We start from the raw sequence: 22,757 nt of genomic DNA on the forward strand, positions 1-22,757 counted from the left end.
ATACATTTTCATGTATGACCCAAATAAGAAATCTGTCTCACAAAATACGACCCGTGAGACCGTCTCACATAAATTTTTGATTTTTTTATTTAATAGTGAAATCCAAAGAAAGTGACCATTACTAAGATAAATCAGACTCTTTCAAGTCATCTGAGGAAATAAATAAATAAATTATTTTTTTCATTTCTTAAAACTATTATGTGCTGTTTTTCTCTTTAAAAAACTACTGTGTTAATAATTTACATAACAAAACAAAATGAAATTAATGTTAAAAACATGATGAGTTAGTAGAATACGGGCAGATTTCACATCCCTTGCATCCTACAAACAGGAAGGTAAGAAAAAAATATGGACGTCCTAGCCTTGGATGCCGCCTCCCAAGCAGTTGAGACAACGCTGAACCCTACAATAACAAGAAACGAAGAATAACAGTTCTGCAGTCTCATTGTCTCGCAGATTTAATCAAGGTGAATAGCTTTTTAATCGGAAATCACTCACTTGAATCCATCACAAGTAGGGCAAACACATGGATGTATAACCAAAGGATCATAGAGAGGAGACCATTTTATTGTACCATTTGTTTTGCAAAGCTTGCAAGTGTAAAATCCAACTCCTTTACAACTCCCACAAGGCCTTCCATATTTCTTCTGCAAAAGTGAACCTGTATGACAATATCGCTTGGAAAGAAATGCTGTTGAGCTAAAATTGATCACAATTGTGAAGAAGCAGCAGCAAAAAACACAACGAAAAACTCAGAACTTGATATGATGGGAAGAGCAGCATATCGAAAACACCAGAGATTTTGATGGAAATCCTTTTAGAGGCAGTTCTAAAGGAAGAAGGTAGTTAGAGTATCACTCCATCCCAGCAGTTTCAACCTTTCTATGCAAGGTAGCTTGTTCAGACACGGAAGAGGTCAGAAAACCAATAGCAAAAGATCCACCAAGACCCGCAGCCGCAACAGTAGCAAGCATGCGCAATAGTCGAGAAACACCACCCTTGGACATTTGAAACAGCAACTCTTCTGTATTTAGTTCAGAACAAATTTAACTGCAAATGAAAGAAAATGAAAGCTGTGTCCTCAGAATGCCACACGACACAATTAAACAGCAAAACCCACCCTGTTTCTTGATACCCATTTCTCACTTTCGAGTTCAATATAACACATCGGAAGATCTTGTTGGTCCTTTAACTTTGTACATTAACTTAAGGCAAGCTTATTCATTTGTTTATCACCCCGTTTGCAGTCCTTCATATACATACATAGAGATACATGGGTCTGAGTCCCATCAATTTCACATTCACATTAATGCTCCAGAATCAGTCTGCCGCTTACATTGAATAACAGGTGTTCATTATACAATCCTTTCACTCAAGGCATTCTTACAGCAAACGATATCCCACAATGATTATTTTGTCCCCACGACGTGAAATTATGTGAAGAAAAAACTACAAAAAGACCACGACGACTGACACTCTTCACTGTAACGCAGAATCTCAGTATAATAAAGTACAGGAGACAATTTACAGAAGGACCCAACGAAGAAGACGATGACCCATGAATCAAGAAAATCTACAGGAACACCACTGAAGTCAATTTAGCTCAAACATAAACCAGACAATTCACATAGTAACAAAATTCAACCAAATCATAACTCACTTTCGCGGGTAAAATGCCCCAATCCAAACCAGGAAATAACTCTTCGTTCGTCTTCACTCGTCAATCAAGGATTCATTAAATACTCAGATTAGGGCTGAAAAGATTTGGAAAGAATAGGGGCAGAAGCAGCATCGGCTTGGAAGTTGGAGGAGGTGAAGAACGAGATTGGGAACGAGGTGGTTTGTGCGCAAAAAAATGGACCCACATGGACCAAGTGAATTTGGGCCGTAAATTCAAAGTCCAATAGCCCAAGTTTTTTGGACCAAGTGAATTTGGGCCATAAATTCAAAGTCCAATATCCCAAGTTCATGTTAGCGGCAAATAGGAAAACTCACAATGAGAAATATCTCAAAAGCGAGAATATGAAGAGATTAGAGAAATGTTGGAGTTGGAGAAGACAATGGGGGAGAAGGAAATGGGACGTGGACGAACTCTTTTGACTAAAATAAAAAATTCAACTTTCATATTTAAAAATATGAAAATACAAAGAATGACATTTTGGACATTATCGAGTTAGTAGGGTTTGTCGTAAATTACAACTGGGTGTTGATATCCCAAATTTGAAATATTAGTGTCAGACTGACTATATGTAGATATACAAATTTGATTGTTTCAACTATCGACTCCCAATCAACCGAACTGTTTTCGGAAACCGAACATATTTAAAATTGGATAATTTGGCTTGTAACCGAATTTACAAATTTTCAAAAAAAAAAATTGGCAAAAACTTGTGTGAGACGGTGTCACGGGTCATATTTTGTGAGATGAATATCTTATTTGGGTCATCCATGAAAAAGTATTACTTTTTATGCTAAGAGTATTACTTTTTATTATGAATATCTGTAGGTTTGACCCGTCTCACAGATAAAGATTCGTGAGACCATCTCATAGATAAAGATTCGTGAGATCGTCTCATAAAATACCTATTCAAAAGTTTTTTTTCCCCAAATAGGCTAGAATGAGAATTGAGAACTAGTTTCTTAGGTACATGTAAAGCCCATGGTTCAATACAAACCTATACAAAACTTAATATTTTTTTGGAAATTGTTAATATAGTCTTTTTTATTTTTTTAAAAAGTGGTTAAATTAATAAATTGATTTATTTATTTTTATTATGTTAACCAATATTATTTTAAAAATTAAAATCAGATTTCTAAATAAAATGAATATAGAATTAAATAATTAATTTTATATATTCATGAAACAAATCGATTAATTAATATTTTTAATATTAATTTTTTTTTTCTCACAGTTTTAAAATCCGTACTAAAATTGGCTTAGTTTTTGTTCAATCATTGGCCCATTTTTCAAGCAATGAGAATCGGGCAAGAGTCTACATACTGATCCAGCGTTGTACCCCAGCTAACAGCTTCTTATCCGCGGATAAATCATCGTCACCACTCTTCTCTTAGATTGGAAGCGAGGTCATCAGCCTTCCCCCTGCTTTCAGGTAATCCATACGTTTTATTACGATTGCTTGGTTTAAAAATTATTCATTATTGCATCTGTGCAAGTATCAGCTGCATCTGTGAGCATGCAATCCATTGTATTTGTGTTTATTTTCAGCTATTTCGTTTTTATTAGCCTGGGAAATCGAGGGTTGTTCTTTACTTTGTCAGTTGTCACTATTCGAGTGTTGATTCCATGTATGTTTGGAAATTCCTTATGTTCTTTGATGAATTAATGCTAGATGTCCTCTTGGGAGCTAAAAGTATTAGAAATTGAAGAACACCGGAAGCTAAGAAACGAGAGGAGTGAAAACTTTGCTTTCTAAAGAAATGAATCCAAGGTCTTACAATAACCGTCAACGATGGTCCCTATTATATCAATACAAAAATGCACGCTTATGCTATAAGGAACACGCTTAACAAATACAAATAGAAGAAACGTGTTTCACTTTATTTAATACGCCCCCCTCAAGATGGAGCCTGGATGTTGTGAATCCCCATCTTGGATAAGAGCATGCGAAAACGAGTTGGCAGCAAAGATTTAGTGAACAAATCAGCAAGTTGCAAGTGTGTCGAAAGATGCAAGATCTTGATGAGTCCACTGTGAAGTTTCTCTTGCACAACGTGGCAATCAATTTCAATATGCTTCGTTCTTTCATGAAAAACAGGATTAGACGCAGTATGGATGGCTGATTGACTGTCACAAAACAATACAGCAGGCTCATGACAAGAGACACAAAGATCCTTCAATAACGACAACAACCAAATCACCTCACAAGTAGCATTGGCCATTGACCTGTATTCGGCTTCGGCAGACGATCGGGAAACGGTTTGTTGCTTCTTGGACTTCCATGAAACCAAGGACTCACCAAGGAGAACACAATAACCAGAAACTGAACGCCGAGTATCTGGACAGGCTGCCCAATCCGAATCAAAGAAGAAACTAAGCTTAAGTGAGGTTGACTTACCATAAAAAAGACCTTGACCAACCGTTCCTTTTACATATTTAAGCACTGAATAGACAGCCTGCAAATGTGAGTGTCGAGGCTTGGATACAAACTGGCTTAACTTGTTACCGGAATAAGCTAGGTCCGGCCTTGTGATGGTCAAATACAGGAGCTTCCCCATCAGCTTTCTGTAAACATAAGGATCATCTAATAGGTCACCATCTTCATTATTGAGTTTCAAGTTGGCATCCAAAGGTGTTGTGCGAGGCTTGCATCCTAAGAGACCTGCTTCAGTAAGCAACTGGAGAGCATAATGTCGTTGACAAATGGAGATACCACGAGAAGATCTCGCTACTTCGATCCCTAGAAAATACTTCAAACTGCCCAAGTCCTTCAGTTTAAAATGACTATCCAAGAATATCTTCAAATCTAATGCTTCTTTTTCATTGTTCGTCGCAATAACAATGTCATCAACACAGACTAATAATGCTAAAAAAATATCACCTCTTGATCGAGTAAACAAAGAATTATCAGCATGTGATTGACGAAAACCAATGGTGAGTAATGTGGATGAAAACTTGGAGAACCATTGACGTGAGGCCTGCTTAAGACCATATAAAGATTTATGCAACTTACAAACTGCATCTGCGGGAAGATCTTCCTTTTGGCGGTGATATCCTGGAGGTAGTGCCATATACACCTCCTCAACCAAATCACCATGCAAGAAGGCATTATTTACATCGAGTTGGGTAAGGGACCATTCGCGAATTGCAGCCAATGCTAGCAAGGTTCTGACCGTTACAATTTTGGCCACGGGTGAAAATGTTTCAAAGTAGTCCACCCCCTCTTGTTGTGTGTATCCCTTAGCAACCAATCGGGCTTTGTACCTTTCTAGTGAACCATCAGCTCGAAATTTGGCTTTATACACCCAACGACATCCTACAACACTCTTGCCATGTGGCAAAGAAACAATAGACCAAGTTCGATTACTTTCTAGAGCTTGCAATTCAGCATCCATGGCTATGCACCACTCTGGTTTCATAACAGCTTGGGAGAAAGTGTCTGGCTCAACAATGGAAGAGATATTATTAACAAGAACTTGGTAAGAACTGGAAAGCTTATGCACACTAAGGACAGAAGATAAAGGGTGAAAGGTGGAGGAAGAAGAAGAGAATGTAGTAGCGTAGCAATGATAATCACTCAACCATGCAGGTTTGGTTGAATTTCGATGTGGACGGGCAGCAACCTCATTATTGGAGTTTATAACTGGGGAATCCAAAGGTTGTGGAGATAAACCAAGCTGAGTTGGTAACACAGAATCAGCAAAGATATTGGAGTCGACAGGAGAACGAGATTCGCATTGAAAAGGGAAAACATTCTCATGAAATGTAACATCTCGAGATATGTAAATCTCATTGGTGAGAAGATTAAGCAATTTATATGCTTTATAACCAGGGGGATAGCCAAGGAGAACAGACCTTATTGCTCGAGGAGAGAACTTTGTGCGATGACTAAGGAGGGTTGAACCATAGCACATGCAACCAAACACCTTGAGGTGTGAATAGGAGGGACTTTTGTGAAAGAGCAAATCAAATGGAGATTTATTTGATAAAAGGGAAGTAGGTGTGCGATTAATAAGGTATATGGATGTGAGAATACAATCACTCCAGTAGTCTAAAGGGATATGAGATTGAAATAATAAAGCTCGAGCCACATTCAAGATGTGCTGATGCTTTCTTTCCACAACTGAATTCTGTTGCGGTCGCTCCACACAAGAACGAAATGGGATTATCCCTTCGGACTTGAAAAATTTAGAAACTTAAGTTCTGGAGCATTGTCTGATCGGACTGATTTTATTCGTTTATCAAATTGTGTATGAATCATTCGACAGTAAGAAGGAAATACATGCAACACATCAGATTTAGACTTGAGCAAATAAACCCAAGTATATCGAGAATGATCATCTACAATTGTGAGAAAATATTTGAAACCATCAACACTTAAAGGGCTAAAGGGTCCCCAGATATCAATATGAATCAAATCAAAAGTGTTATTGGATAGTGAATTATTTGAAATAAAAGGCAATCGTCTTTGTTTTGACAAAGGACATATGTCACAATTCAACATATCAGCATTATTGATGGGATTAATGCCCAAAATCTTTCCCAAAACAGACAACTTGGGAAAAGAAGCATGTCCGAATCTATAATGCCAAATTTGAGACTTGGAAAAGGAAACATTACAAAGTGAAGCAGGAGCTGGAAATTGGCACAGAATGTATAGATCACCCATTCTTCTACCCATCCCAATCATCTTGTTCTGTTTGAGAACCTGAATTTGACAAGAATCAGGAAGAAAAGAAACTGAGCAAGGAATTTGCTTGGTTAATGAACTGATGGACATCAAGTTAAAATTAAAATGGGGAACATAGAGAACATCTTTCAAGATTAACTCACTGGACAACCTAACTGTACCTATATGTGTAACAGAGACTTTCGAATTATTAGGCAATGTGACACTAGAATAGAACGGTTTGGAGTCGTGGAATAACCTCAAGGAACAACAAATATGGTGTGTGGCGCCCGTATCTATGATCCAAGACAAAGAAAGAATAGGGGCATGATCAGTGGATAATGAGGATGTACCGGTGAAACAAGGTGTAATATCAGGTTGGTGCTATGAAACCAAAGTATTGTTGTCACCAAGCTAAAGTTGCGAGCTTAAGAAAGCAATCAGCTGTCGGCAATGGTCTGGTTTCAGATTCTCACCAATTGTGGACAGTACGTCATCAGGACAGCTGCGAGCATGATTAACATGGACCTTTCCTTCACTCTGTTTTTGCTTATACTTTGGATGACTGGGAGGATATCCGTGCAACTTGTAACACTTGTCGACAGTGTGATTAGGAAAGTGGCAATGTGAACAAATACACCTATCAAATGTGCTTCCCTTAACAGTAGGGGCACCTCTCACAGCAGCAGCATTCGAGGTATTGAAGACCAATGATTGACCAGGAATCGCAGAAACATCATGATGTATAGACCTCAAAGCAGTGCTCTGATACCACTGCTCGAATCTTCAAAGGACATCCGACCACCTGAATTGTTCGAGCTTATAGCTGGAGACGGAATTGGCACTTGATTCCCTCTCGCCATTGAAGACAATCAGAGTTACAGCTCAAAAATTTGATTTATGCTCTGATACCATATTAGAAATTGAAGAACACCGGAAGCTAAGAAACGAGAGGAGTGAAAACTTTGCTTTCTAAAGAAATGAATCCAATGTCTTACAATAACCGTCAACGATGTACCCTATTATATCAATACAAAAATGCACGCTTATGCTATAAGGAACACGCTTAACAAATACAAATAGAAGAAACGTGTTTCACTTTATTTAATAAAAAGTTTTTCTGTGTGTAAATATAATCAAGTGGATGTTGGGGAAAAAGACTTTACCGCAGGAATAAGAGTGGGGGTTGGGTTGTTTATTACGGGATTATGGCATTATCGTAAATATTCTGCCAGCATGGTTTTGACATTACATATTCCAGGATTTCTATTGGGTATGAAACCTGTAACCACTGAATACAGAAGGTTATGGTTATTTTATATGAGATTCTATGAATTTTCGGTATTCTTTTCATTCTTCTGTGATGATTCATTTGTTCTCCCGAGTTGGTGTTTCGTGGTAATGATTCTAGTATTTGCTTCTGGATGTGGTAGATGTAATCACGACTGAGTAAAAAATAAGGGGATGAGGTCGATGTTGGTGCCTCTTCTGCTCTCGACTTTTGTTTTGTACAGCTTCATAAGCAATGCAAATGCTGGTGTGACTAGTGCCTTTGTTCGTAATGAGTGGCCATCAGTTGATATTCCTTTGGACAATGAAGTTTTTGCAGTGCCTAAAGGTTACAATGCTCCACAGCAGGTAAGCCTGCATGTTCTAGATGATTCACATGGTCCCATTTGACAAAGAGTATATTAGTGTTGACTGCTTAGAGAATCAGAGAAACAATATTTATCAAAAGATTTCAAGGACATCATTGTTTTTCTTTGTTACTCAGCACCGTCTGTATAAATTTTTGTAACCTGTACTTCAGGGTTACAACAGGATGGTGGTAAAATATGAATAAAATGAATGTATAATAACTTTCTCTAAAGTATTAGGGTGCCCATACAGAATGATTAAGATTCAAGTCTTTGTGATTCTCCACATGAAAATTCTGGTTAACTTCAAATCATTTGTTGAAGATTGCTGAATGTATACGCTTGGTAATATCGGACTCACTCAATCGGACGTATAATTTTTCAGTTCCATTTTCTTTTTTGAATTACTTAGTGTTTTCCTATGTTTTAATGGTGTTTTAACACGCTTTGATTTGTATTTTCAGGTGCACATTACACAAGGTGATTATGATGGAAAGGCTGTCATAATCTCATGGATGACAACTGACGAGCCAGGGCCCAACACAGTTCGATATGGATTATCAGAGGGAAAATATGAATTCACAGCAGATGGAACAGTTCAAAACTATACCTTTTATAGTTATAAATCTGGATATATTCATCAGTGTCTAGTTGATGGTCTTCAGGTACCAGTGAACTGAATTTTGTTATTTACAGCAACACGTTGACACCTAGATTCAGTAAAATAAAAAAAGAAGCTCTTTCTTCTCTTCTTGTAAAACACGGTAGGCATGTATGTGTTTGAATCAGAAGATACATTTGCTTTCCTAGATTTGGTGATTTCAGTATATAACAGATGCCCCAAAGTACTCATATTGTAGTCTATTGCACAACAGGTTCTCTTTACTCGTTTAAGATGGCTGCTATTTTTGCAGTACTCTACAAAGTATTACTATGAGATTGGGAGTGGTGATTCTTCCAGAAGGTTTTGGTTCCAAACACCTCCAGATATTGATCCAGATGCTTCTTACAAATTTGGAATTATTGGTAAGTTTTTCTTTTATATTAATACCCAAGTTAGCTAACGCCATTCTTGAGAGATGATGGGTAGGAAATATACTGCTAAGAAAATAAATTATTCATCTCTCTAGATCTTTGATAGGATTTTCTGAGTCATGTACAACCTTTGGTGTCAGCAGACTGCAATGGGCTTTTGTACCTTGAAAAGCCGGTTCAGTATTTGATGAAAACTGTCTTTGCACAGACAAGGTCAATAATATGTTCCCCAACCTAGTTATGTTAAACAGCTATGGGAAGCAAATAAGAGCTGAACTGTCCAGGATACACTGTACACATTGAGATTGTCCTAGAGTTTTTGAAAAATCTGTATTAGGTGTACGAGTGAGAAAAGATTAAACTGCAAATATGTAAAGGTTTATGTTGAAGTTCTGCTTCGTGTGTATTACAGTCTGTTACAATGTGCTCTGCACGGACGAAAAATCAACTTTCAGTTTACTTGAAGCTCATTTCATGTTCAATGGTGAACGAGTTGTGGTTTATCTTGAATTTAAGGAAGTGAACTCTGAGTTATCTCGTCTATCTGTTGTATTATGGATTCTATCGTTTCTGTGACAGGCACAGAAAACTTGATTCGACAAAAATACTTTAAATTCCTCCATATATCATCTCTCCCTGAAGAACTTCCAGGAATGAAATCTGATGCTCTTGATATTATGAATGAAATATAGAAATTTCTAAGGAAAATAATTTGGACATTTAAGGTCTTCTAGACTATAAGAAATTTTAGCGTGAGTCCTCTTGAAATGAGTCTACGAGATCCAAAAATATATGACATTTAGTGGTTAACAGAGTATTAATGAGATCCCAGTTTTGGAGATGTAAGACTTCACGAAACTTGTATTATTTTTTGACTTAATGAGAGATGAAAAAAGGGGAGGGGGTAAGGGGAGTGGTGTGGGTTGGTGCTCAATTGCCAGTGTACTTGAACAACTTTTCCATAAGCTATAAAAAAAACATTATATGGGTTCTTGCATTCAAAGCACTCATTCATCTTCAGTCTTTTGTGCCCATCATATTTCAGTTAACTTTTATGCTACCAATTTGATTTTAGTTCGCAAATTTAAGGAGGTGTTGCAAAATTATTAATGTTACTTGATTGATGTTTGGTTCATGAAATCTCCTCTAGTTATAGTAGCAAGAAGTCAAGAACTTTGTTTATCTAAAGCATTCTGTTTTTGAGAATGATGCATTGGGTTGGAATGGTTAAAATGGACAGCTTGATAAAGATTTGAGCTTTGTTGTGATGAGTCCTTTTTAATTTTTATTTCGTCTAAAATCGACCCTGATGAAAACGAGGGATTTCGGTAGGTATGGATGGGTTTGGGATGACATTTGGGTGAGCGATGGTTCCTTAGGAAGTTCATTTACCTGCTTGATCATCTTGTTTTGTATGACCAAAAATTCATTTGTGACATTCCCATCTGTTGACCCAATCAAATTGTTGAGACTCAGTTAAGCATGACTGACTTAGAGCCAAGAATCATGCAAGCAAATTTCATGGAATATTTCGGGGGATACGATTCATCATTTTCAAACCTGTAATTGTTGGCGGCATATTCTTGCTTTTGAGCTTGATCTTTATGCCACCATTATCTTATAGTTTTTTTTACATGGCATGTGAGCTGAATAAATTTTTTTAATGAAATGATTTACATTTATTTTCCTTATGGAATGCTCATTTATGAATCATATTCTTTATATTTTGTAGGTGATCTTGGTCAAACATATAATTCCCTTTCAACAATTGAGCATTGTGGGCAGACTGATGCACATGCTATCTTATTTGTTGGCGATCTTTCTTATGCTGATAGATACGATTATAATGATGTTGGTATCCGCTGGGATTCATGGGGTCGTTTTGTTGAGCGTAGTGCAGCTTATCGTCCATGGATCTGGTCGGCTGGAAATCATGAGATAGAGTACTTTCCACATTTGGTAATAATATGCAGAATGCAGAGACTAAAGACAGCTAGAAAAAAATAATTATCTACGATTTTAGTTGTGGGGAGAGGGAGTGGGGGATGTTGACTTTACTTTTTCTTTTATTGATATTAATTTTCTTAATTTCAACCTTTTTATTCCATTCCCTCCGTGATTCTACAGAACATATATTCCTATTGCAAAATCCTTGCCAGTTCAATTTAATTGCCTGAAGATGAGTATTTTTTTTTTGAGTCAATGAAGATAGGTAATATCTAGTGCTATATTCTGTTCTTGTCAGAGTCTACTTACCACTAGAAAAAAAATTAACTACTTAAGAGACGGTTTCTTGTCAAAAAATTATCTTCATTTGGATTCTACCGATTGAGCAAAGATGTAGGCATTTCGTATTGATGGTCACTGGTTGTTTTCTAAATCAGATTTTTTTGTTTCAGTAGTGAAGTACTGAGATGCTTTTTCCGATTCTCTTACGAGAACTGTGAGAAAACATCTCAAATAGAGGCAACATGATAACAGCTTCCATATGCTATTTGTAGAACTTCTCTTAATGCCCTTTATTTTTCAAATTTTCAGCGGGAAGTAATTCCATTTCGAAATTATCTTCATAGATACCCCACACCTTATGTTGCTAGTGAGAGCAGTAGCCCACTTTGGTATGCCGTGAGACGGGCGTCTGCTCACGTAATTGTCCTGTCTAGCTACTCTCCATTTGGTAAGTTTTGATTACCACGATTGTAGTTGTGTTACTTTCATGAAATAGGATTAATTTCTACTAACAATGGAGAATTATCTATATTGTTTAAAGGAAGAGTTTGGATTCTTGTTTCAGCTTGATGAGCATCTACTACATTTCTTATATACTTGGGTGCTAGCACGTTTGGTCCCTCCTATGCTGAGTAATCAATTGTCTGGTTAGGAAAGCCTTGATACGGTCACAATTTTCAATTATGCATTCTATTAGGTTACATATCATGTTTCACAAGAATTTATCAATCTTCCCCATGGTTTCGGTCTTGTGAATTAGTATTCACTACATGTTACAATGTACTATAGCATATCATTTTCACATTCATGCTTCCAACTTATCTTTGATTACAGTTAAATGAATAGAATTTATCTCATATGGCAAGGAATGGTTGGTTTTCATGTAATTTTAGTACGTTGAACGCCAACAGTTGATGACTGTTGTGAAAACTGTGATTATATTCTAACTTTCTTCTTCTATCTGTTATTCTAAAATAAACTTGAAAAAAAAGTTATTTGCGGTAGTGTATTAATGGTTTATTAGTCATTTTCATCTGACAGTCTTCTTCTGCATTGATTTTTTCCCATTAATTTTTATGCATGAATAAATCACTTTATGTCTCTCAATTTCAGTTAAATATACTCCTCAGTGGACGTGGCTTGCTCAAGAGTTGAAACATGTAGACAGGGAGAAGACTCCTTGGCTTATTGTCCTGATGCATGCTCCAATTTACAATAGCAATGCTGCTCATTTCATGGAGGGAGAAAGCATGAGAATTGTTTTTGAGAGCTGGTTTTGTCACTATAAAGTCGATGTTGTTTTTGCTGGTCATGTCCATGCCTACGAAAGATCGGTTTGTCTCTTCATCCAACTATACCTTTTTTTCCTTTTTAACATTTACTTGTTGTATTTATGCAAAGCTGACCATCCATACAAGTTTATGACGTTGGATTTTGCCAAGGCAGATAATTTTTGTCAAACTGTCTCATGGTTATTCTAGTAAAACCTGAAAGGTTGTTCGCCCTCACGTGATTCATTTTTGAGGCTCTTTATTTGCTCATTTCTTTACTACCGTTTTGTCTCTTAGTAAAAAAGTTTCCATTCCCCACGTTATCATTACACCTTGTGTTTATGATGAGTTACCTGATGGGCTTTTCTACTCTCAGTACCGAATCTCAAACATTCAATACAATGTATCAACTGGAGCTTCCTACCCTGTGCCAGATAAATCGGCTCCTGTGTACATTACTGTTGGAGATGGAGGAAATCAGGAAGGTCTAGCTTTAAGGTATGGCACAGCATGTTAGATTGATTTAGTTGGTCTCTCCTCAGAATCTTCACTTGACATCGGAACTACATTTTTTATATGCTTAATCGAATTTGATGCCTCTGCAGATTTAGAGATCCCCAACCAGATTATTCTGCTTTTCGGGAAGCCAGTTATGGACACTCCACCTTAGAGATAAAAAACAGAACACACGCACTTTACCACTGGAATCGGAATGATGATGGCAAAAGGGTGCCAACAGATTCATTTGTGCTACACAATCAGTACTGGTAATTTGAGTAAAGTGCATAATATCTGAGGTTGAGATATCTTTTTCTTTGCCTGCATGTAGACCGTCATAATCCAATTTTTTTTTTCAAACCAGTTGGTGTCATTATATGGATCTATCCACTTCAATATGCTTTGGCTTAAATTTAATCGCCCCCAAGTCATTTAAATTATATTCAATAACTTCGTGCCAAGTTAAATTCGCTTGTTCCCTCGATGTCGTACAAGTTATGTATCATCAGGATATAGAGTTATGTTCTTAGCTCAGATCATGAGAAAGCCCACCTCTTATTTGTTTATTCATAAAAAAATGTGTTAAACCAAATGACTGGGGTGATGCAGGGGAGACAATCATCGAAGAAGAAAGCTGAAGAAGAACTATCTCCATTCAATCATATCCATAATGGCACACAGTCAATGATAGCGATTTGCTTCTTATGGACACAAGGTCACATCTCCTGAACAGATCCTAAAAGCCTACATGAGCGTGTAATCGATGCTATGTTCAATCCTTTTATGTCATATTTGAGGGGGGGAAAAAAGGCTTTTTATCACGATTCTTGTATTTGACATCAATGCTTTTATGCTTATAGCTCCACTATATTCGCTCCTATTAACAAATCACTTTTGGTAGGACGATTTTTATGTCATTGGAGTGTGGATTAAGTAAATAAAGTGAAGTATCTGCTGGTGCATCACCTTCTTCTTGTGGCAATTTTAGTTACATTCGAGAAGAAATGGATTCCCCAATCTCGAATATCGTTTCATTCATCGATTTCATGACCTTGCTGTGCAAGTTTTAGTCAGATCCATATGGATTGCTTGTATGGTAGTCTATCACCCTCCTCCTAAAATTGAACTCAACGAGTTCTAGTTTGTATCCCATCAAACAAAGCCCAAGAATCCCTTAAAGCTTGCAAATAGTGGGAACTTCTTCCCCCATTTATACTCACAATCCCTAGAAATGGTCAAATGGCTAAATCAAAATTCACTAACCAAGATGATTTTAGGAGGACAACTTTTCATCCTTGTGGCCGAGGACTTGGAGCTATGTGGCAGCATGTTATTTCACAAGCCATAAGACAAGGATTAGGAGTCCACTGAACATGAAAGTGAAGTCAAATGTTTCATGTTTGCTTTATATTTTCGGTTCACATTCTGGTTTTTACGAAATTACAAATAGGCACAGGATTAGGGACTCAACTCACAGCTCCATGATTTGAGGATCAAATGATCCTTATTTTGCCATGTCACGTAGGAGAATTTTTCCACATATAGTATTGAAAAAACCGTTAAAACTCTTCGTTTTTTATTCGGCGAGTTAATTTTTATTTAAAATTTGATTAGTTGACTATTAACAATAATAAAAATGGGAAAAATGTATTCTCGATCCTATATATTTTACCTCTTTCCGATTTTGGTTACCTATATCGTCAAATTTCAGTTTTAGTACGCTATGCTATCTATGTTTTTTAGTGTGCAATTTTAATCTTTTTCTAGTGTGATAGCGATGTGGCTCTGATGTGCCACCTACACATAGAGCAAAAACTTGTGTGAGACGGTCCCACTGGTCGTATTTTGTAATACGGATCTCTTATTTGAGTCATCCATGAAATATTATTACTTTTTATGCTAAGAGTATTAGTTTTTATTGTGAATATCGGTAGGGTTGACCCGTCTCACAGATAAAGATTCGTGAGACCGTCTCACAAGAAACCTACTTTACACATAGCTGATATGTGAATGTCACGTCAGTACTATAATAAAAAATGATTGAATTTTTGTCGAGAACTACAACTAAGATTGAAATTTGATAAAAGAAGATACTAAAGTTGTTAAAAATAAAATATATATAAGATCAAAAATACAAACTTTTTAAAAAATTATAAATTTTGGTAAACAAGAAATTTACACCTACTCCAAAAGTTGTTTTCTTAATTTGTTTCTAGCAGTCAAGTTTGTACATGGTAGTGGTATCTGACTATCTGGTAACATGATTGCTTTCGTAATTATTGGAAATATACATACTTACAAATTCAGAAAGGGATCCACACGAAATGTACCAAAAGAAGTTTCCATTTTTAGAGTTTCTTCACGAAATATACATAATAGAAAGGTCGCGATTTATGAATCTTTTAAATTACGACTATTATTGTTGGTGGAGGTGGCGTAATATTAAATCATTTCAAATTTAAAAAAAACCATAAATTTTCAAAAATTAATGTTTATCCCTCATTTTTTTAATCAAATTTTTAAAGTTAAATCTCATACATAAAATCAGAAGTAAATGGTGAATGAAATATCAAGTTTCGAAATCCATTTTCTTCTAAGAACCTTCATTGGTATCTGAAATCAACAAAAGTATACGATCAATGATTATATTTTTACATCAATCGAAAAATAGTGATAGTCATTCATTGCCACTAAATCTCTCCGAACAACACTAAATCGTTGTTCATCACAGCGAGAAAAAGACGTCATATAGCTAATATGTCATCAAAATCTCAAGTTATAGATAAGGTTTTGATTCGGAACGTAATTATAACAATTTATCTTCACAATTAGTTTAATTTAATTAAATCTAGTGCATAATCAATAGTTCACAAATTTTTCTTTTTCTGGTTATGGATTTTAGTGTATTTATGGATTATAGTGAGTCATAACTCGGAACAATAATAAATAACTTATGGGAATTAGTTCAAAAAAAACGTTATCCCATTGGAAAATAATATTTAAAATGTGTGTATTGAATATTTGAATGTTGAATATTTGAATGTTGAAAATAAGAGTTGTAAATATTGAAAATTAGTGTGTGATGATGTAGGTAATGATGTATTTTATTTTTGGATTATTTGTAAAGATTTCCTATAAATAGATCTCTCATTTGTGAAGAAAATCACAATTGAGTAGAGAGAAAAATATTATAAAGTGTGTAGTTTGGTAAATTTTGAGAGTTTGAGATTTTTACTTTTTACCATAAATTTTTACTTTTTCACAACACGTTATCAGCACGAAGCTCTAAAAGTCCTACATACTTTTCCAAGCTCCAAACAGAAGAAAAAAGTAACAAAAATAATTATATTTATTTTACTGTTATTTATTTATTGTGTATTTATAATGTTATTATTAGAAATAATAAAAATAAAATTTTCATAAACTTGTTATAAATCCTGGGAGGATGTTAAGACGACATCCCACACTCCCGGTAAGGGATACGACAAGTATAAAAGCCTATAAGGTTTTTAAACAAAATAAATTATGACACTCATTATAATATTATGATATGATATACATAATTATTTAAACATGTCTAATATTATATATATCATATTATTACCATAAAATTATACAAATACATACCTTTATTTTTTTTGTACCCCAACGGTCATAAATGGTAAAAAACGGCTAGTTTTTGCCCTATAAATATGATCTCACAAACACATTACATCACTCCAACTTTCTCTTCTTCTCTAAAAATTATTCATCATCAAATTTTTCGAAGAAAAAAGAAGATGGCTTTCTCAAGGATATTTTTAATTATTTTGGTTGTCATACTCACGAGTCTTGTATTTATCGGAGAATATCCTCCTCGTGCGTTTTCTTTATTTTTACAAATACTTGTACTTGTTGTTTATTCGTTACTTTGTATTGCAATAATTATTAACTAATAAAATGCATCGTAATTTTTTTAGTACCACCATGTCAAATTTAACAAAGCTCGAATTTGTTGCGCTCGACATCACGGGAAAGAATTATATGCCATGGACTCTAGATGTAGAAATGCATCTTGAGTCATTGGGTCTAAGCGAGACCATTAAAGAAAATGGCATATGCACGTCACAAGAAAAGGCAAGAGCCATGATATTTTTGCGTCGACATCTCGACGATGGATTGAAATGTGAATATCTGACTGAAAAAAATCCCATGGCTTTGTGGAAGGGATTAAAAGAAAGATTCGAACATATAAAAGAAGTTATACTTCCGACCGCCCGGGATGAATGAAATACATTGAGATTCCAAGACTTTAAAAAAGTCAGTGATTACAATTCGGCGATGTATAGAATAATCTCGCAATTAAAATTTTGTGGACATGAGGTCACAGAATCTGAGATGCTTGAAAAAACATTTTCCACGTTTCATGCATCAAATATTACTCTACAGCAACAATATAGAGTACGTGGATTCGCGAGATATTCTGAACTCATCGCCTGTCTTCTTGTGGCGGAAAAAAACAACGAGCTATTAATGAGAAATAATCAGTCCCGACCCACTGGATCAACAGCATTTCCAGAAGTAAATGCTGTAAGTAAAAATGAATTTAAACCTGGAAACCAAAATCAAATTCAAAGACAAGGTTTTGGTCGAGGTCGAGGTCGTGGACGTGGACGTGGAATTGGCCGTGGTCGTGGTCAAGGCCGTGGTTTTGAAAATAATCGAGATAGTTATTTTTATAACTCATCTCAAAAGAACGTCTCAAACCATCCACAGAAAAGGCATCATGAGAATACAAGTGTTAATGAGAAGCACTCAAAAAGATATGAAAGTTCTTGTTACAGATGTGGTACTCCAGGACATTGGTCCAAAATTTGTCGAGCCCCTGAGCACCTTTGTAAACTTTATAAAGAATCATTAAAGGGGAAAGAAAAGGAGACCAACTTCACTGAACGCAGTGACCGTTTGAGTGATTCAACTCATTTTGATGCTGGTGATTTTATGAATGATTTCTCTGGAAATGATCAATATGTTGGTGGGATAGAAATGAACAATATTGATGCTGCAGATTTTCTCAACGATTTCTCTGAAAATGAACAATATAATGGTAGAATATAAATGTACAATAATCTATTTTTCATGTATTCATAGAATAATGTTTTATTGTATAATTATGATTTGTGTTATATTTAAATATATATTGCAAGTAATTTATTTCATTGCATATTTTTTTGAAGTTCAAATATGAAAAATGCTATGAGCAAAGCTGAAGTTTGCATACCCGATAGTGGTACAACGCACACTATCCTCCGAGATAAAAGATATTTCTTGGAACTAAAACAAAAAAAAAACAACGGTGAATACAATATCAGGTCCTGTAGACTTGATTAAAGGATGTGGTAAAGCACAATTTTTGTTACCTAATGGTACAAAATTTTTGATCAATGATGCTTTATATTCACCACAATCGAAAAGAAATTTGTTGAGTTTTAATGATATATATTCCCATGGGTATGATACTCAAACAATGAATGAAGGGAATGAGAAATATATGTGTCTTATCACATATAAATCAGGAAAGAAATATGTGATTGAAAAACTACCAATGCTCCCTACTGGATTGCATTATACACATATAAGTCCCATTGAATCAAACATGGTAGTTGATAATTCTTCGATATTAACCAATTGGCATGATCGATTGGGACATCCTGGTTCAACAATGATGCGAAGAATTATAGAAAATACACATGGTCATCCACTGAAAGACCAGAAGATCTTTCAGAATAATAAGTTTCAATGTAAAGCATGTTCTCTTGGAAAACTTATTATAAGACCATCACCAGTCAAAATCCAAACTGAATCACCAATGTTTCTTGAACGTATTCAGGGTGATATTTGTGGACCAATCCATCCACCATGTGGACCATTCAGATACTTTATGGTATTGATTGATGCCTCCAGCAGATGGTCACATGTATGTTTATTATCAACTCGAAATGTTGCATTTGCAAGATTACTTGCTCAAATAATAAAATTGAGGAATCAATTTCCCGATTATACAATCAAGAAAATTAGACTTGATAATGCTGGTGAATTTACTTCCCAAACTTTCAATGATTATTGTATGTCTATGGGAATCATTGTTGAGCATCCTGTTGCTCATGTACATACACAGAATGGATTGGCTGAATCATTGATTAAACGTCTGCAAATGATTGCTAGACCAATGATTATGAAAACAAAGCTCCCTATTTCTATATGGGGACATGCAATTTTACACGCTGCTTCATTAATTCGCATCAGACCAAGTGCATATCATAAATACTCCCCATTGCAGCTTGCATTTGGTAAAGAACCAGACATTTCTCATCTGAGAATTTTTGGATGTATGGTGTATGTGCCTATTGCACCACCGCAACGAAAGAAAATGGGACCTCAAAGAAAGGTTGGAATTTATATCGGTTATGATAGTCCATCAATCATTCGATATCTTGAACCTCAGACAGACGACGTGTTCACAGCACGTTTTGCTGATTGTCATTTTAATGAGGAAATCTTCCCAATGTTAGGGGGAGAACAGAAACATACCGAAAAGGAAATTACATGGTATGTATCATCATTGTTACATCTGGATCCAAGAACAAAACCATGTGAAAAAGATGTACAACAAATTGTACACTTGCAAAGAATAGCAAATCAAATACCAGATGCATTTGCAGACACAAAAGGGGTAACTAAATCATATATACATGCTGCAAATGCCCCTGCTCGAATTGAAATTCCAAAGAAACAAATGGAAGATACTCATGATGTCATTAAACGCCTGAAGCGTGGAAGGCCAGTCGGTTCCAAGGATAAAAATCCTCGAAAAAGAAAATTCATAGAGAAACGCGATGATCACAAAATAAAGAATGACGTTTCTGAAGAAACACATGATGATCACAAAATAGAGAATGGTGTTCCTGAAGAAACACATGATGATGAAAATGTTCTGTCAGAACCACAAACTGACGAGAATCATGAAATCTCTATCAATTATATTAATACTGGAAAAATATGGAACCGAAAAGATATAGATGAAATTGATGATATATTTTCTTATAATGTGGCAATCGACATCATAAATGATAACGAAGATCATGAACCAAAATCTTTTGGTGAATGTAAAAATCGGCAGGATTGGATAAAATGGAAAGATGCCATCCAGGTTGAATTAAATTCGCTAAATAAACGTAATGTTTTTGGACCTATAGTCCTTACACCTGAAGGTGTAAAACCTGTTGGATACAAATGGGTTTTTATTCGAAAGCGAAATGAGAAAAATGAAATAGTAAGATATAAAGCTCGACTTGTTGCACAAGGTTTTTCTCAAAGGCCTGGAATTGATTATGAAGAAACGTATTCTCCTATGATGGATGCAATTACGTTTCGGTATTTGATTAGCTTGGCAGTATCTGAAAATTTAGAAATGCGTCTTATGGATGTTGTTACAGCTTACTTATATGGATCACTTGATAGTAATATATATATGAAAATCCCTGAAGGATTTAAGATGCCTGAAGCACAAAGTTCAAAACCCAGGGAATGTTATTCTGTGAAATTACAAAGATCATTATATGGGTTAAAGCAATCAGGTCGAATGTGGTATAATCGACTAAGTGATCACTTGATGAAAAAGGGATATGTAAATAATTCAATATGCCCTCGTGTTTTCATTAAGAAAACAACATCCGGATGCGTAATTATTGTTGTATATGTTGATGATTTAAACATCATTGGAACGAATAAAGAAATTCAAGAAGTTGTGTCATACTTGAAGGAAGAATTTGAAATGAAGGATCTTGGAAAAACCAAGTATTGTCTGGGTTTACAAATTGAACAAAAAGAATGTGGAATGTTTGTTCACCAGACAAATTATACAGAAAAGATCATTAAACGTATTAATATGGATAAAGCAAATCCTTTAAGTACTCCAATGGTTGTTAGATCATTAAACATAGAAAAGGATCCATTCCGTCCATGTGAAGATGATGAAGAAATTCTTGGTCCAGAAGTACCATATCTAAGTGCCATCGGTGCCCTTATGTACCTTACAAATTGTACAAGGCCTGATATATCTTTTGCCGTGAATCTGTTGGCAAGATTTAGCACATATCCAACAAAGAGACACTGGAACGGAATTAAACATATATTCCGTTATCTACGAGGAACGACAGACTTGGGACTTTTGTATTCAAAAGATGCTAATCCAAGTATAATTGGTTATGCTGATGCTGGATACTTATCTGATCCACACAAGGCACGTTCCCAAACTGGATATGTATTTACTCGTGGAGGCACTGCAATATCTTGGCGTTCTCAGAAACAAACGCTCGTAACAACTTCATCAAATCATGCCGAGATTATTGCACTACATGAAGCAAGTCGTGAATGTGTGTGGTTAAAATCAATGACCCAACATATCCAAATTTCATGCGGATTATCATCTGATGAGAAGCCTGTGATACTATATGAAGATAATGCTGCATGTGTTGCTCAAATGAAAGAAGGATACATAAAAAGCGACAGAACTAAACATATTCCTCCTAAGTTCTTCGCATTCACCAAGGAGCTTGAGAAGAATAGATGTATTGATGTTCGTCACATTCAATCAAGTGAAAACTCATCAGATCTCTTCACAAAGGCACTTCCTACGTCAATATTCAGAAAGCATATATATAATATTGGGATGCGCAATCTACGAAATTTGTGAAGAATTGTTCATGTCAACATCAGGGAGAGTTTACGTGACTGCACTCTTTTTCCCTTACTATGGTTTTTATCCCAATGGGTTTTTCCAAGTAAGGTTTTTAACGAGGCAGTACAAAAACACGTAATGAAGACATCATCGTATCATGATCATCATCACAAGGGGGAGCATTGGAAAATAATATTTAAAATGTGTGTATTGAATATTTGAATGTTGAATATTTGAATGTTGAAAATAAGAGTTGTAAATATTGAAAATTAGTATGTGATGATGTAGGTAATGATGTATTTTATTTTTGGATTATTTGTAAAGATTTTCTATAAATAGATCTCTCATTTGTGAAGAAAATCACAATTGAGTAGAGAGAAAAATATTATAAAGTGTGTAGTTTGGTAAATTTTGAGAGTTTGAGATTTTTACTTTTTACCATAAATTTTTACATTTTCACAACGATCCCAACATGTAGGAAATTTTTTCGAAAAATTGTGTGGGCCAAGTTTACAACTGGATCATTACATAAATATAAATATTGTTGTAGTCCCACTTGTCTAAATTTCCTTAATAAAGTGTCATCCTTAAAATTAATTTAATGTTAAAAATGATAAAAATTTGTGTGAGACGGTCTCACGAGTCGTATTTTGTGAGACAAATATTTTATTTGGGTCATCAATGAAAAATATTACTTTTTATGCTAAGAATATTACTTTTTACTGTGAATATCGGTAGGGTTTATCCGTCTCACAGATAAAGATTCGTGAGACCGTCTCACAAGAGACCTACTCTATAAAAAAATTCATTGGCATAATATTTAAGGCAAAAACTTGTGTGAGACGATCTCACGGGTCGTATTTTGTGAGACGGATCTCTTATTTGAGTTATCCATGAAAAAATATTACTTTTTATGCTAAGAGTATTACTTTTTATTGTGAATATCGGTAGGGTTCACCCGTCTCACAGATAAAGATTCGTGAGACCGTCTCACAATAGACCTATTTAATATTTAATAAAG

At 35.3% G+C, this 22,757-nt stretch overlaps 2 protein-coding genes across 2 annotated transcripts; one reads left to right on the plus strand and one right to left on the minus strand.

Moving 5' to 3' along the window:
* Positions 1-321: 321 nt before the first annotated feature.
* On the minus strand, positions 322-1,843 carry LOC142506141 (uncharacterized). The gene is made up of 4 exons (XM_075619298.1): positions 1,661-1,843; positions 879-1,050; positions 499-647; positions 322-403 (listed from the first exon to the last, which is right to left on the minus strand). The coding sequence occupies exons 2-4, from the start codon at positions 1,005-1,007 to the stop codon at positions 358-360; spliced, it is 324 nt and encodes a 107-aa protein (XP_075475413.1). The 5' UTR covers positions 1,008-1,050; positions 1,661-1,843; the 3' UTR covers positions 322-357.
* Positions 1,844-2,957: 1,114 nt separating this feature from the next.
* LOC142504808 (bifunctional purple acid phosphatase 26-like) lies at positions 2,958-13,816 on the plus strand. The gene is made up of 10 exons (XM_075617613.1): positions 2,958-3,110; positions 7,781-7,985; positions 8,449-8,649; positions 8,899-9,010; positions 10,752-10,978; positions 11,558-11,696; positions 12,362-12,582; positions 12,896-13,017; positions 13,125-13,286; positions 13,627-13,816. Exons 2-10 carry the CDS (start codon positions 7,812-7,814, stop codon positions 13,703-13,705), a joined length of 1,437 nt encoding a protein of 478 aa, XP_075473728.1. The 5' UTR covers positions 2,958-3,110; positions 7,781-7,811; the 3' UTR covers positions 13,706-13,816.
* The last annotated feature ends 8,941 nt before the right edge of the window (positions 13,817-22,757 follow it).

Source organism: Primulina tabacum, chromosome 10 (genome assembly GCF_025594145.1).
Source record: "Primulina tabacum isolate GXHZ01 chromosome 10, ASM2559414v2, whole genome shotgun sequence".
In the NCBI taxonomy this organism is placed as follows: Eukaryota; Viridiplantae; Streptophyta; class Magnoliopsida; order Lamiales; family Gesneriaceae; genus Primulina; species Primulina tabacum.